The following is a 16,334-nucleotide window of genomic DNA, read 5'->3' as shown; positions in this document are numbered from 1 at the left end:
TACAGCACATCTTAATAAAAAAGCTTCAGAGCACATGTGCAGATTTAAATCTAGCACGATAAATACATGCTACAGATCTCAACACTGTAAGTGCTGGTTCTGTTTCTTTACTGACTTCATATTTGCTGTCGTGGTGACGTTCAATATTTGACTGGACAAGACCCTGAGCGATCAATGTTGCTGGACTGGTCTGAGAGAGAGATTGGACCACGAGGGCTGCAGAGACCCCTTCCAATGCCAGCTGTTCCGATTCTGTCATTTCTGCTGCCCGGCATGAATGTAACATATTACTACTTGTACTAGTACAAAACCAACAGCAAGTAAAGATCAGTAAAGAAACTTCAGCATGGAAGTTTCAAAGACATGTCATTCGTTCAGGTTAGTCTGATCCTCCCAACTCACTTTAAAGCATCTTTACCCCTTCGCAGAGACAAAGTCCTATGGCCTTACTATAAATGTAAAAACGGCCTATTAAAATCGCAATGGTCAGACAGGACTACAACTTGTTTTTCCATTTCTTCTGAAGCAGAGTTTCCAAATGTTTCTTCCCAAGAAAGACAGATTTGGAGTGTGTGAGATTTCCTTTGGTAGCAAATATTCCTAGGGAAGCAGCAGTCAATCATGTCCCAGAAACAAGATTTTGAGACACCTGAATAAACATTTGCAATTGTGGTTTCAAAGGCCCATTAAAAATAAAACCTCTCAATGTCCATTTCTGTTTCTCAGTGTCTTACACATTCGAGAAAATTGTTTGTAGAACTGAATGGAAGCATCCCCTTACAATAGTGGCTATTATAAGACCAAGCAGTCTGCAAACTGCTGAGCTTTTGTAGTTTCCAGTTATACCATACAGAAAGGGAAAGTCACACTAGACCTATTTATTTAATTTTACTTAATTTTCCAGAAGTACTGGTATTTTGGCATTGTTATGAGAACAGGTTTTTTGCTGTGTATGTCTCCATGGAAATAAATGTAATGAAATAACTATGGCTAGTGAATACTTTACTAAGTGAATAGAGAATAACTGACTGACTGGAAAATAACCTGCTCGTTGAATCCCTACCTGGATTAGAACTTCAAAACATTAAATTAGTGCGGTAAAAGTGGCACAATGTTTAGACTAACCTGTAGGAGTCTCTGAAACTCATTGTGTCATGTCCAGAGTCTTCCTGGTCCTCCTCAGAAACTTTGAAACAGACCTTCTTGATTCCACCATGTTCAGCTTTGTCAGGATCACTCTCTTCCGTTCCCAGGGAAGGTGGAGATGTCTCCTCAGTAGATGGTGGCTCACAGGCACCACCCTCTGTAGGTTCTGTTATGGTGGACAAAAGTCTGCAAAAGTAGAACATACAGCTCTCAGGGACCAGGGCGTAGTCTCACAAATGAGGTATAACGATTAAGGCTGGAATCAAAAGCAAGCTTGCCAGCATTTTACATTAGACTACAGCTATGTAAAAGTGTGAGCTCTGAAAGGGGTTCATTGAAATCCATGAATCTCAGTTCACAAGAGGTCCTGTTTCCATATATACCTCCATAAGGTATAGCTTGATCACTGTAACCACAGTGGCCTGAAAGGGCTGTTTTTAATTCACCACAGTCCTCACTTTCCCCATCCAAGGTGCTGGGTTTCTCCTCTGGGGCAGTGCCTCAGCTCACTGGCTCTACCCAGCAGCTACTGCCCTTTCCTAAACACGTTTGAGCCAAGGCTCCACAGGCTTTCTGGGCAGTTGAAGTTCTGGTGCACGATGGGCTGGTTTTTGTTACTGGGATTCCTGGAAGTGGCTGTGAGCGGCTTTAGGGCATCTTTTGGCCTCCTCCCACACAGACCACCCTGCAGTCCCTGTTACCAAAACCCTGCCACTTGTGCACAATACAAAGACGCGCTACTCAAATCCTTCGTTACTACTACTAGGAGACGCATGATGAGAAAAAGGAAAGGACAAAAAGAGGAAAGGAAAACAGAGGTGCCATAGAGAAAGCTGCCTGAAATGATGCGTTCTGCTTAGTCTGCCTTATGACAGACAAAATCTCAAGGGTAGGGTCTATGTCTGTATGGAATTCCAAAACCTCTGTTGGCACCAAATAGATTCTTCTATTGGAATATATAGTAAGCAAAACAGTGGCTGTTGGATTCAGGCAGACTTTTAGGAGCAAAGGACACTAATATATACATTGGTGGATCTGCACAGGAGTAGGTTTGACACAACCAGCAAGGAGCTGTAATGCAAGCACAGGTGTGAACAGGGGAGTACAAGAGTATGACAGCTGGGGCCAAGAGGCACAATGTGCTTTCTGAGGTCAATCCCTCCAATTTTATCAGAATTGCTCTCTGCAGTGCATACAGGATTCTTTACTCACTTATTTATCTGAATGACATATTGCTTCATTTCCTTCACTGCAATGTCAAGTTTGTTAAAAAGGTGCAAGTACGAGTCCTGTATCTCCCGATCTTCCTGCTTCAGCAAAAAACTGAGTCCCCTTTCTTCCTGAATTGCTCGTCCATTCTGCTGGCCAAAGCTACCATCAAGATCTCCATCTTCTGGGGTCAGACATCTCCAGGATGGTGCAGCCATAGTGGTGATGCAATGTTGAGTATATGAGACTGGATTTAAGGTACCTACTAAACATCGAAGGGTCTAGTTAGTATGCCTCTCACGACTTTCCACACTTCACCCCAATAATGATAGTTTAGGATAGCTGGAATTTTAATGGGAAAAAATAAAATTTCACAGAATTATTTTATATAATTGCATTCTATGAAAAAAACATTCTTTAAAAAAACCCGTATTTTTCTTTTCTTTTCCTGGCATGCCAACTAGATGTTTTGAATTTACTGCAGTCCAGAAAATAGTTAAATTATGGAAGACAGCAACTATCCACACATATATAGACAACATGGATAGTATTCAAAAGCATTTGTTGAAATGTTAATGAATTCAGGTTCTCAGAAGTTGGTCTGTGTTATTATTCCAGCTTTACAAACATTTACACACACACATATATAAATAGGATTATGTCCTTACAGAAGATAAATAGAATTCCCTTTCATTTAAAAATGCTGACAGTCTTGGTATGGTACTTTGCTAACCACCTTAGCTCGCATTAATAATACTATGGAATTTTAATATCTTCAAGCAAGCAGGGCTTCTTTATCAACCTCATTTTGAATAGTCAATGCCATTCTTCAGAAAGTTGGTTAGTCTACAGTTCCCTGTGTCTCTTCCAAACATTGTTGCATTTTGACCTTCACAAGACAATGAATCAGAAGCGTATCAGGTGAGATCATGATGATGCAATGTTCGAATTCAAATAATCAGGTTGTAGGACAAATGCTATGTAGCAGCTATTTATCAGAAAATAGATCCTCTTGACAGAGTAGATACTTTCAGCTTCAGTGCACGGAATTTATTTAGTAATGACAAAAGAAAACAGCACTACAATCTGACTGACTCCTGTTTTCCCACTGAATGCAGCCTCTCTTCACAGCACTAGCATGACTATCAGCCCCCATTCACTTTTCTTTTGGTCAGTAAGTCACCTCTGCTAAGTGCAAACAACACTCCAGGACATTCATTATCATGAGATGACCACACAGCTTAGCTAGTAAAAACATTTGACCTGAAGTCTCTTGATGCTTAAAGGCATTGCTATTCTACAACACAAAGATGCTGTCATTTTACTGTAAAATTTTAAGGAGGAAAAAAGGGTACCGGCAGGACTGTGTTTCTTTGGAACTTATTTTGACCTTGCTGAGCAGTGGAAAGACACAACTTTTTATGCAGATAAAATCAGTATGATTTGAAAGTTAATTATTACCTTGTTCCGGATCAAGACCAATAATAGAGGGTTTCCGTCCAATGCGAATGCTGAACGACCTCCCTGCTGAGGTAGTGTTTTTGGGGTATGATACCTCCATGAGGTTAATATGGCAGTTGGTCGGGCAGAAATCCATGCTGTTGAGGGAATGTGGTTCCATGATGGCTTGCTTGAAGGCTGGGCTCACCTTTGTTTTCAATTCATCTGCAAACTGGGAGAAATAAAGCAAGCCTGTGCTACTTCACTTGCAAAAAGTTATGATGCAATACAGACAATCCTTTCTCTTCCTGACTCCTAATCCAGAATCATATGATTTCTGCTGCAGCTGGAATAACACATTAAAAAAAAAGCTCATAAAACAACAAATGAAAGCAATTAGCTATAACTTCTAGGACTCTCTTTTCAAACAGCTCAGGTAATCGCACAAAAAAGCACACATAGTTTGTTTACACTACAAAACACTGTATTTATGTTCACACATAATACAGGCTGGGCGAAGAGTGGATTGAGAGCAGCCCTGAGGAGAAGGACTTGGGGGTGTTAGTGGATGGAAAATGGTCTATGAGCCAGCAATGCACTCACAGCCCAGAAAGCCAACTGGCTGCATCAAGAGCAGTGTGGCCAGCAGGTCGAGGGAGGGGATTCTCCCCCTCTGTCCGCTCTCATCATACCCCCCCTGGCAGTGCCGTGTCCAGCTCTGGGGGCACCAACATAAGAAGGACACAGACCTGCTTGAGCAGGTCCAGAGGAGGCCACGAAGATGACCAGGGGGCTGTAGCACCTCCCGGGTGAGGACAGGCTGAGAGAGTTGGGGGTGTTCAGCTTGGAGAAGAGAAGGCTCCAGGGAGACCTTATAGTGGCCTTCCAGTACTTAAAGGGGGTACAGGAAAGGTGGGGAGGGACTCTTTATCAGGGGGTGTAGGGATAGGACGAGGGGTAATGGTTTTAAACTGAAAGAGGGCAGATTTAGATTAGATGTAAGGAGGAAATTCTTTACTGTGAGGGCGGTGAGACACTGGAACAGGTTGCCCAGAGAAGCTGTGGCTGCCCCTCCCTGGCAGTGTTCAAGGCCAGGTTGGACGGGGCTTTGGGCAACCTGGTCTAGTGGAAGGTGTCCCTGTTCAGGGCAGGGGGGTTGGAACTAGTTGGTTTTTAAGGTTCCCTTCCAACCCAAACCATTCTATGATATGTTAAATCACACACTGATCATTCTGTTGTCACATTTATTCATTGATATGGTGGAAAAGTGTACCTGCAATAATGTGTTATAACCCACAGCTCTGACAAGCTGAAAGGAGTCATTTACAGATAAAGTCTTTTTTCCTCAAAAGTTGCCATTTCAACAACTTGCAGAGCTGTTTTCATACCTCTAGGACACCTACCTCTAAAGCAGTTCAGATTCATTAATAAAGAATACGAAGACCCAGTTATCACAATGAAGCACTGTCTTGAGGCTTTACCAATAACTACTAGTGTTGTACCTCTTGGTAGTTTGTGAGCCTTCTGCTAATGCTTTCCAGCTTAGTGTCACAGATCTGCCGGAACTCATACTGGGGCATGGTGGCCACAGCACTGCTTAGGGATATAAGTCTCTTGCAATTCCTTACAAAGTGATTGTCCTCTGCAGCAAAGGCCTCTAAAATCTAAACAAAAAGACAGGATGTCAGAGATATGAGATTTGACAGGGAGGGAAAATACAGTTTTTTTCCACTGAGTAAGTGGCAAAGCCCCCATGCTGTCATGGTTGAATAAAGCTGCCTTCAGAACAAGTTGCCTTTGTTACTGTCTGAGAACCACTATCATGTCTAATCCCCAGAGTCATAAAACATTCCTCAAAAATTTTTAGAATAATTGAAGTGGATCCACTGTGCACTGTCAAAGTTACCTGCTCTGGTGTACTTTCATGGGACATAACAATAATGTTACTGGGATGTGACAGAAACATTTACTGTTAGCTCATTACTGTCACAGATGACCAAAATACTTCCACTAGCAGCAGTTCTACTTGACTCCTTTAGTGACCCATCCAGCCTATCAGATGGGAAAAAGTCGCTTGACTTTCTTCCAAGGTAAAGCAAATTCTTGCCTGAAAAGATTAATCTCAAGTATCAGCAAAGAGTATGTTACCAGGCAGATAAAAGCAAGAATTCCACAGCTGAGGGCTCCCCTCCCTCTACCTCAGCAGCTGAAATCCAGGAAGCATTTGCCAACTTGCTCATACCAAACGAGCTATTATAACTTGGTGCATTCTAGTGAAGAAAACTCTAAGCAGAGTTGAGAAGACCATGTGCTGCCTCATCCAAAGAGCCAAGCCAAGCCACCAGAGAAACACTTGTATTATTGGCTTCCCTGTTCTGTTTCGGAGCGAAGCTGCCCATGTATGTTTTCCAGTACCTTTGCAGTGAGATTGAAGCAACCTTTTGGTTCCACAATTTTCTCCAGGACAAAGGATTTGATTCCTGCACTACTGACATATTCGTACACCACTCCATGCTCCAGGTGGGTGTTATCCACAGTCAGGCTAACGAGAGGTGTTTCTTCACCAATGACCAGTGGAGAGCTGATGGTCTGCGGTGTCTGGGCTGGAACTAAAATCAGTCATTAGAGGTGTTTGGCAGCACACATGAATACAAGCATGCATAGGGAAGAGAAACCTGTTGAGAGGTATTATTAAATGCAAAGACACAACCTTTGGCTCAAGGAGTCTCTGAACTACATACTGCTAGAGACTGGGAGAATATTCCGAGAAAGACATTTGCTGTTGGCCAGTGCTGGAGACACTGACAGAGGTTTAGACAATCCACACGCTCCAATCCACATTCTGATGTTCTTCCATGTGTGCATGCACACACCCATGCACAGGACACTACTCTTAGTTCTGGCCAGCATTCAGACACACAGACCCCAGCAGAAGCTTTTAAAGGGACGTGAAGTATGTTAATCTCAGAGTCTTGTTTGTAATGACCCTCTGGAAGACTGCCACTTCTCTGTACAGTTTTGGGAAATGCTTCAGAGGCATTTTCTGTGTGGCTATAAGACTGAGATAGCAGGGCAAGGGTGTGGTGAAGAGATAACATTTTTTGCACACAGCAATGCTATTGTCACCAGAGAACAGATTTAAGTCATAATCAGATTTAGATTTGCCAGAGAATTGCTCATATGCCTCTGCCAGGGCACTGCTCCAGCTGTTCCACTGCAGAGCTGCACTGTTTGACCATTAGATTACCAGGCTCACCAGACTTCAGAGGGGATCCACACAGATGTGCATCTGTTCCTGGAGAAGTTGCCAGTGGCATTCAGAGATCCAAGCTCAGTCCTTTGGATTGAAGTATTCTCCCCTAACATCTACTTTTCCAAATAAGCTCTCAACATGAAGGTAAAGCAGTGGTTTTTGTGTTCCACTTTTCTGAGTTGGAGGAAATACACCCACACTTTTTGCTGACACAGTGGTAACATGCTCTGAAAACTTGCTCCAGATCAAAGTAATTTAAAATCTTAATCTCTAATCACAGAAAACCTAGATTATTCCAGGTGGAGTGACTTGCAGACCTCCCCTCTCCAGCTGTTACTGTTCATAAATTCCTGGTTTGCAGAACCTACCAAATAATTCTAAAAATGCTGAGCCTTTTCATTCCGGTAACTGGCTGTCTTGTAAAGATCAGAGAGTCACAGGGGTATGATTTCTATGTGTATCTCAATTTTTTCCTTCTCCTAAATAAACTGTAGCATAAGAGTACTTCTTCTGGCAGACCTCATTCTATTACAAAGCTTTACAAAGACAAGACATATTCTACAATAATTATGTTACATTTCTACTGCAGTTTTCCTTCCTGAACCCCTGAATTGTTCCTAGGTTTCCTCCCTCCATGAGAACCTTTACCTGATTCCTGTTGGCTATTTTGAAGGGGATCCAATTCTGCACCTCCTTCCAGTGAAGAGTCGTCTTTGCTGGAGCCAGGATGACTGCCATTCAGATATGCAGTGGATGCTGCTTGCTGAACTCTGTCCTCTTCAGCATCTTCATGTGTCCTGTACACCCAGCGGTACAATCCCTTTCAAGAGATACAGGCTTCAGCTCTGACCTCAGTAAAAATGCCCAATCTTTGTATACTTGGACTACAAAGGTGAATCTAGCTGTCAATTTTATATCTTCTAAGTTGACTGAAATATCAACATTCCCCCATCTTTCCTTTGAACTTCAGAGAATATACAAATTAGATCATTATCTGGTGAACTTCTAGTTTTAGAATAGTTAATAATATTTAGTACTGTATGCAGCGTATGAATTGGCATACATGTTATTTGTAGGTGTTTTGCAACTATAGGCAACTGTGATCAGCTCCCTCAGTGATACTAGGACCTTGGCATGGGAGTAAGTCAGTCAAGAGAGACATGTATATATTGTTTTTCTGAATATTTAGTGATCATAAAAGCACAGAAGGGGAAGACAGAAGGGCAGGAATTAATGTACATCCCCTGAGGTTTTGTATTCATACCAGTGCTTCCTGTTGTCTGGTCCTGTAGGCTGTAAAGTGCTCCAGAACTTCCATATAATTTCCATGTGTTGCAATATTCCCATTAACTTTCAAAATACACTGCCCTGGATGAAGACCTACAGCTGCAGCCTCAGAACCTGAAAAATAAACAGGAGAGGAGTTAGACAGTAAAGCCATCTGACTATGAAAGAGAAAACTGGAAAGTCTGCAAAGGGTTTGTGGTTAAGAAGAATAAGAAGAGCTGGTTGAATGCTGTCATGTTTCTGCTGCTACGTACTTATTCTGAGAGCTTTGTTGCATAAGGAAAACATCATGCATCTATCCTTTGTATTCTCAGTAGTGCTGGGAAAAACAGAGACCTCCTAGATCTAAATGCATTCATGCTAGAAATTGAAATTCTTATGGAAAATCATTTGGGATTCTTATATGGCTCTTCTAGTCTTATGATTACATTAGCTGAGGTCTTGCTTAAATGTAAAGTTACATTTGTTTCAGCTTGTTGCACTTGAAAGATACAGAACACTTGCATGTTATGCAATTTGCCATGGGCTAAGAAAAAGACTATGATGTACTGCAAAGTACAGTAAGTCCAGAATGCAACCAACTTCAATGAATTTATTCCAGATTCACATGAACAAGACTCAGACCCAAATTCAGCCCCTAGAAATCTACAGTTAAGGTGATTAACTTTAAGGCACCATCATTTAAAATTCATACAGTTTTATTCCAAATGCAATTTGTCTTTTGCTAGCAAAATCCTGAAAAAGGAGAATCTTTCCAGCTGGCACTTCCAGTTTGCACTCTTCAGACTGTTAAAAGGTGGCTATAGGTCTGTTATCAAAGAGTATAATAAATGTGTCTCCCTGAGAACATTGTTGTATTTGGGTGCTGCCTGTTGTCTGTATACTAACTGCACATATCTGGATATTTGTTCTGAAGGAAGGAAGTGGTACACGTCAAACGTCGTATTTTCTGCATCTGCTGAAAATAAAGGTTAGAGCTGAGCTTTATTTGTAGGTCAGTTCACATTTCAGTTATGGAAGTAGTAAATATCTCTGTTAAACTGTGTTTTCTCCTTTTAAAAACACCAAGGAAAGCAGTTTGCTTCTATCTTATATTGATAATTTATAGCAGTACAAGCCAACATAAAGGGAGAAGTAGTCTTCAAGTCTTACACTTTGTGATGTCCAATAAGAAACATGATCTCTCTACCAACCTGCTGATCGCACAGCACATTCAGAACTACAAGGATCCAAACTGTGGCTGACCACAGGCAAAAATATAGAGGAAGCAACAGACAGCATTACACCTCAACTTTTTCTCAGCCATCTCAGTTTTAAATTTTTATTCCCTGTGGCTGTAAAGCTGTATCTCAGTAGTCTTAGAAGAAACAAGGTCAGGTTCACTAGGCAAGTGCACTTCTACCTTGCAAGAGCTCAAGTGATAATGCTTTCTCAAGAGTCTTTCCACAGTACTGTAGATTGCAGTATCACCAGTTTCTTCTACTGCAGAACTAAGTTACTCCTTGTTTTGTGTTGATGGGATTGGTGGCCTAACATTCAGTTCATAATAATGATACCATTTTCTTAGACTATATTCAGATTATAAACACTTTGAGGCAGAAACTATCTTGTTCTATGCTTTTATATATGATGCAATCCTTCTCTATGACAGGGGTTCCTAGTCATTATGGTCATTAAAGTAAGTTGTCAGAACTTGTTTAGAACAAGTTTGACAATGAACCTGGATCTGTCTCAATTGATATATACACACACACACTTCATATATACATGTATACCTATTCAGCTGTACTCCAAGCTTAACTGTACCACAGTCTTTCCACTTACCTCTTCCTACTGCATGAACATATGGTGGTGCTGCTCCTCGTATCTGAAAGCAAAGTGCTTCAGGACAGTCTGGGATTTTAATAATCCTGCAGGTAAATCAAGGAGAAGAGGAAGCAGCATTTTAAGTTAGGCTGCCAGAGCTCTGGGCAGTTCTAACAGCTTTTTTCCCTGGCATTCACAACTGTGTTTTGGATTAAAGAAAGCACCCACATAGTTTACAAATAAATAACAAATAAACAGACCTGAAGATATCATCCACCCCGTCTTCATTCTCCAAGGCAGACCAGAGATTCTCTCTGTTAATTAAAATTTGGCACTTCCAAATTTATTACATCCTTAAGTGAATAACACAGGACAAACTTTTGATGGTATTTATATTTACTTCCATTTCTAGGCAAACTTCAGTGCAGCTGTGCTGACTTATACCAGCTGAGGATCTTTTCCATTAAAAAAAATAAAATAGACTGGAGAAGATATCCTGGACTAGAATTCCGCATCACGTGTTCATTGAGACGTACAATTCTACGGCAAATTCTGGGATTATAGAATCTAATAATGCACAAGACATTAACAGGGCCAAGCCTCAAAAAATACAATAATGGACTGAAAAACTGTAAGGGCTGACATTGTTAGAGTCATACAAAAATAAGTCAAGATTTAATGGGATGGAAATTGCTTTCCCTTGCACATGTATTAAGAGTCTGAGAAGCTTCACACCTGAGACAGGATGACAGTCCTTGTGATTTAATTCTGTTTCTCCACGAGGAAGCCAAAATTTAACTGCAGTGTAAAAAGAATACATCCTAACCTGTTTTTGAAGCACAGAGTTCATCACTAAAAACAACCTGTGACTCTTGTATCTTTCATTTATGTCATTTCTTTCCCTATTGAACAGCTTCTGCATTGCAAAGTGTTTACACAGTTTTCACTACAAACTGCAGAAGAAATATTTAGTAATTGAATCTTCTAGATAATCTTCTGTCTGCCCATCTTGGCACTTACTCTTTTGATTTGGTGGCTACCAGAAGCCTAAGCGGCCTTCGTGAGCAGAAGGACTGGTTTAAGATGGTTTCCACTTCTGAAAAAGGACGTAGGAATATTAAGTCCTCATTGATGGAGTAGATTTTTCTTCCCATCTGCAAGCCAGCCATCTGCAAATGAAACAAACACCACAGAAAACTTTAGATCATTGGCAGCGCCTCCGAAAGTTCAGGATCCAAGGTTCAACTGTTCTCTACTTACAGACATTCCTAGGATTATTGTCATATGGAATACCATATACACATTATTGGTTCATCAAATCATTTGTCAGTCACCCTTAAAGTTGTCTGCATTTACAGAAAACAAAGAGATTTCAACGATATCTGTATAAATATGCCACTCCACAGATATATCTTATTTTGCAACAGATGTATCTTTGTACTTTTCTGCTACTTTTTTTTTAATAGGGGACTAATAGGGGACACAGAAAGTCAGAGACAGATCCAATGACAGAGTTGAGATCCCCTATTCTGCCCGCTGGACAATAACCCTAAACATACCTCTTGATAATCTATACCAGTTAAAATGTGGCATAGCAGCACTTAGACTACGAGTTAGGATATCAAGGAAATATAAAATTCCCTTTAATGGAGTAAAAAGAAAAAATAAGATTATTAACCCTTCCCAGGTTAGAATTACTTCCTACCACACTTAAAGGTCCAGCAGTTGGGCTTTCTTCTAAATGTGACAAAGCCTTTTCCTAATCTGCCTGGAATCCATTGACAAATTTCTTGACTTGGAAAAAGGAGGTCTAAACAGTACTACTCCCACATATGAAATCTGACCTGTTGCAGAAATTAATCTGGAAACATAGGACGGGAAAAGCCTGCTGACTATGTCTATACACGGCTTGGCTTTTCTTAAATATATTTTGTGGTGTGAAAGTCAGAGATCAGTTTACTTCCAAAAAACTATACTTTTTTTTCCTCAAATCAAAGCTATTAAAAGGAAAACCTACAAAGTACTCTCCTTGATTTAATTCTCAAGCTCTCTACAGTTGACAACATCCTCTTGTGTACCTGGAAATAACATTTTTCATCTTTCTTTTTTGTAAATAATCTCCAAAACGCATAATAGGGATAAATAGCAATAGAGTTTTTAATTTATGATAGAATTTGACAAACTTTGATTTATAGGTCAACAGAAATGTTTCTGTTGTTTGCATTTACTTATATTGATGAGTTTTTTAGAAGGTAATAATTATTATATAAATCTCTAAAGTCATTACATTTTAGGCCTGATTTTCCCAAAGTAGCTCATGCACATAATGTACGTGCAGTGCACTAAACTGTTTGCATACCTGCAATCATTGTCATCTGTGGATGACCTCTTCATATTCCTAACTTCTTGCTTGTACATACAGGACACCTGTCTGCTGCACACACACTCATAGCAAATCTATGAATGCATGAGGTACAAAGTCACATATTAAACCCTACAAACTAGCAACTTCCAAATAAAAATCTGGTACTCTACTGGGATATAACTAACCAGGCTAAGGAAGATTAGACAGCATGTCTCTAAGATTAAAGACTCTACAGTGTCATAGAGCTTCTGAATAACGGATGCTCCTTATGACAACTCAATGCAGTTGTCTGGATCAAGGCCACTGTTTTTTGCCAAACGCCAGCAGCTTGCTAGTTGCTATTCATCTGCATGGCCACTGGCCAACTGCTGGCTGCTTGTTGAACACACTCTGTTCAAACCCCAGACATCTGCTTGTCAGTTGGCTGTTCAGAGCAAGGCAGCAACCACACCTCCTAAAAGGATAATTTTTTCCACTGTTGCTTCCTTCTGATAGAGTAACATTCATAAACGAGCACCATTATTTAAACCTGTGGGAACAAGCCCAGTACAATTAACCTGCAAGTGAGCTGGTTTAGAATGGAAGGTAAGGTACAAACTGAGGAGACATTGACTTTCTGAAGACACATGAACTTGGGATAGGCATGGTATGTGCCACAGTCTACATCAGCCAAGCACTACTATACGATTTTTTTGTGACCCTCTGTCTAGGTGAGCTGAGCGAGTGTTAATAGTCACAGGCTGCTGCTGCCAGAAGCACAGGGGGACAATTCCCACAGATAAGAATCCCGGGCTGAGAGCTGCTCATCATTCAGAATCAGGAGAGAAAGTGCACAAGTAATGCCCACTACAGTACTATTCTATCTAAGGGCCAAAACTGAGAAGCTGAACACACACATCAGACAAAGAGTTCCCAAACTGCAGTTCAAGTACCCTATCAGTACAGGAGTTTGATGTTCCAGCAATTCTTTTCTTAACAACTTTTAAACACAGTTTGGGACTGCTTCTGGCATAGAAAAATCTAACAGCTCACAAAACAGTTTCTAAAAAATCTTGAGAAGAAAAAATACGCTAATAATAGAAAGAACAATGCTTGGCAACTCTGATTTTGAATAAAAACCCCAGAGACCCTTGTTGCACAGGCAGGAAGTCCAATGATGTGTGCTGTCACAACTAGTGCCTGACAGTTTTGTTCCAGGTATACTAGGAAAAAGAGATCACAATCCCAAACTCAAACAGAATGTGTTAATCTTGAATAAATCCATGCAAGTAATAATAGATTTGTTCCCACTTAATTGGTGAACCTGGAATCTTATTCTGACCTAAAGTCTGACAGTCCTAATGAAGCCAATGCGCTGTGATGGGCACTGTGAAGCAAAGCTGCATGTCTTAATTTTTGGCCCTAAAGAGTGTGACAGCAGGCATAGGGTCTCTAAACGGCCTACAGCTGCTAGGCCACACAGAACTACATGCTGAGTATCTTTCTAGTATCACAAGGCAATTAAAAAAAGGCCAAGAATGTAATGAAACGCATTACTGTTGGGCCTCAGGTCTTTCCAGAATGAGCTGACAGCCCTCTGGTTCAGAGAGATGCAGATTTAGTTCTTTTCTGGAGCAATATTTTAAGATTAAGTTGAAAAGATGGGCTCATGGTCACAGATAGTTTGTCTTGGAAGATCAAGAAAAAGATTCCTTAGAAAATTGTGTGCTTCTGTTGTCTTAAAACACAACAGATTTGCAGGATATTCCACAGGCACCCAGCCAAAGAAAGGGCAGAAGGATTATCTGTCAGGCAATGATTTACAGCAGAGGTTTAGATTAATAACATTTTTGGCCAACCAATGTTGATTTTGAGCATGAGGTAGAGCATAGGATTGGTTTCTTTGGCGACCACAAAACAAACAAGAATCGGGAATACTGAAATCATTTAATTCTCATATTAAACTTCAGTTCAAAATTCCTTCCTGTTTGACATTCTCAACTCACTAAAATCAGCCTGTCCACTTCAGCTGTTTGCATTGGGCAAGTCATCCAGGAGTTATCTGTAGCCTAAAGCAGTGACCAACAAATTAATGTGGACATCAAAAAATTCTGTAATGGTTGTCCTGGACTTTTAATTAGAAGTACTGTCAGTGTGCTGCCACAATTTACTGTGCAACCCTGGATAAGTCATTTAGTCCTCTCTTACCTTCATAGGTGCTAAAAGGCACCTAAGAGCTTTTAAAAAAATAGACTTTCAGTCTGTCTGTGCCTTATTTTCAGTAAACGGAGGATCACATTGTTATCCACTCAAGGGTTTTGTATGGATAAACAAATTATTATGAAATACTCAGATTCTATGACATTTGGGCCATCTACATGTCTCAAAGAAACAAAGTAAATACATTCTATAGAGCTCTTAAAAAATACCAGGGAGAGAAATGAGTCCATGATTTTTAAGGAAAAAATACAAATCTAAAAATACAGCTTTCACCCAAATAAACCTTGTTTTTGTTGAACATCTTTTCTATACCAAAACAATGTTACTTTCCCTCCCTCTTCAAATTTAAGTTGCTAATGAACCTGAGGTATGCTATCATCACACAGAGATACTGCTGTTGTCCTATCCCTTACAAAAAACATACAGCAAGTCACCCAAAGATGCCAAAACACTTAGTAATTTACAGAAACAGTTTATTATCACAGGAATTATTGAAGATACCAAATTTTCTATTAGCTGCCTTTAAAATGAAACAGACTTGAAAAGGATGGGTTTGTACCTTTTCAAAGCATTGAAATATTCTTAGGTACTAAAACCAAAATTTTATGAATGTCAGGTCTTACCTCTGCAGAAGACCCTCGTCGAACTGACTTCACCACAATTGCTTTGTTCTTTTCTTCTATGTCAAATCCATAGTCATCCTCTTCTGGTAAAATCTTAAAAAGAACACAAGGTAATGCTTTATAAATATGGAGTTAGCTGAAAAGCTGAAGGATGGAGATGAGCAAGGCACGATTGACATTAACTTGCATATCTTAAGGCTGAAAAGGACTACTAGATCATTTGGTCTGCTCTTCTACATAAAATAAGCCATAAAGTTTAATCAAGTTATTTCTGCATTGAGCCCTTACTATACTAAAGCAGAATTTCCAGAGAGTTATCCAGTTATGATCTGCAGTCTTTAAGAATCTATTCCCACCCTTCAGAGTTTGTTCCAATGGTTAATCAACTCTTTTATTAGAAACTGCATTTGGTTTGACTTCTAGCCCTTCACTCTTTATTAACTCTTTCACTTTTAGATTACAGAATTCATCAATATTCAGTATTTTCCACTGGTGAATGTACTGACAGATCAAAGCGTAGTAATTCATTTATTTTTTTTAAATATATCCCACATGCCAAATAATGAACAATCTACGAGTCCTTCTTAGTGATCAGTTTCAGATAAATTTGGGATCTCGGGCCTATTTGTTACAGATAAGACTACACACTACATAAATCTACACCATAACAATTGGTCTGCTGGCTAAAATTCTGGATGAGCAGTGAAAGAACAATTTCTGACATCTACAGGTCCTCTAGAGAACAGGCACTTAAGCTTTGTGTTAGGGAAAAAACACAGGACTCACATCGTGCTCAGTTTGCACCTTTTACGGTTGACAGAAGACTCAGTAGCTCTTGCTACTAAGAGTCTGCTTCCTCTTATTTGCATTGAGGTCATACAGACCCACCTTATAAATATTTTTAAAAATCGTATCAATCATGGCAAATATGTGTTTTAATCATCCTTTTCTAGTGGTTTATTAACAATGAAAGAAAAGCTTAACAAATCACTTCTCATTTAAAAAA

The 16,334-nt window shown here is 40.0% G+C and overlaps 1 protein-coding gene across 2 annotated transcripts in view; it reads right to left on the bottom strand.

The window, feature by feature from the left end:
* Nucleotides 1-16,334, bottom strand: part of PREX1 (phosphatidylinositol-3,4,5-trisphosphate dependent Rac exchange factor 1) — a 172,816-nt gene that overhangs the window by 21,224 nt on the left and 135,258 nt on the right. The window contains exons 17-26 of one of the 2 annotated variants that reach the window (XM_074842850.1): nucleotides 15,329-15,421; nucleotides 11,162-11,310; nucleotides 10,160-10,245; nucleotides 8,313-8,449; nucleotides 7,697-7,868; nucleotides 6,211-6,404; nucleotides 5,298-5,459; nucleotides 3,817-4,027; nucleotides 2,359-2,620; nucleotides 1,126-1,332 (exon numbers count right to left, since the gene is read on the bottom strand). In XM_074842850.1, the coding sequence (XP_074698951.1) occupies nucleotides 1,126-1,332; nucleotides 2,359-2,620; nucleotides 3,817-4,027; nucleotides 5,298-5,459; nucleotides 6,211-6,404; nucleotides 7,697-7,868; nucleotides 8,313-8,449; nucleotides 10,160-10,245; nucleotides 11,162-11,310; nucleotides 15,329-15,421 (1,673 nt within the window). The remainder of the gene's footprint in view (nucleotides 1-1,125; nucleotides 1,333-2,358; nucleotides 2,621-3,816; nucleotides 4,028-5,297; nucleotides 5,460-6,210; nucleotides 6,405-7,696; nucleotides 7,869-8,312; nucleotides 8,450-10,159; nucleotides 10,246-11,161; nucleotides 11,311-15,328; nucleotides 15,422-16,334) is intronic. The other variant, XM_074842852.1, reaches the window with a different exon arrangement.

Source organism: Strix aluco, chromosome 17 (assembly GCF_031877795.1).
Source record: "Strix aluco isolate bStrAlu1 chromosome 17, bStrAlu1.hap1, whole genome shotgun sequence".
NCBI lineage: Eukaryota > Metazoa > Chordata > Aves > Strigiformes > Strigidae > Strix > Strix aluco.
The sequence above is the reverse complement of the archived record's forward strand: the minus strand, read 5'-3'. Positions and strand labels throughout refer to the sequence as shown.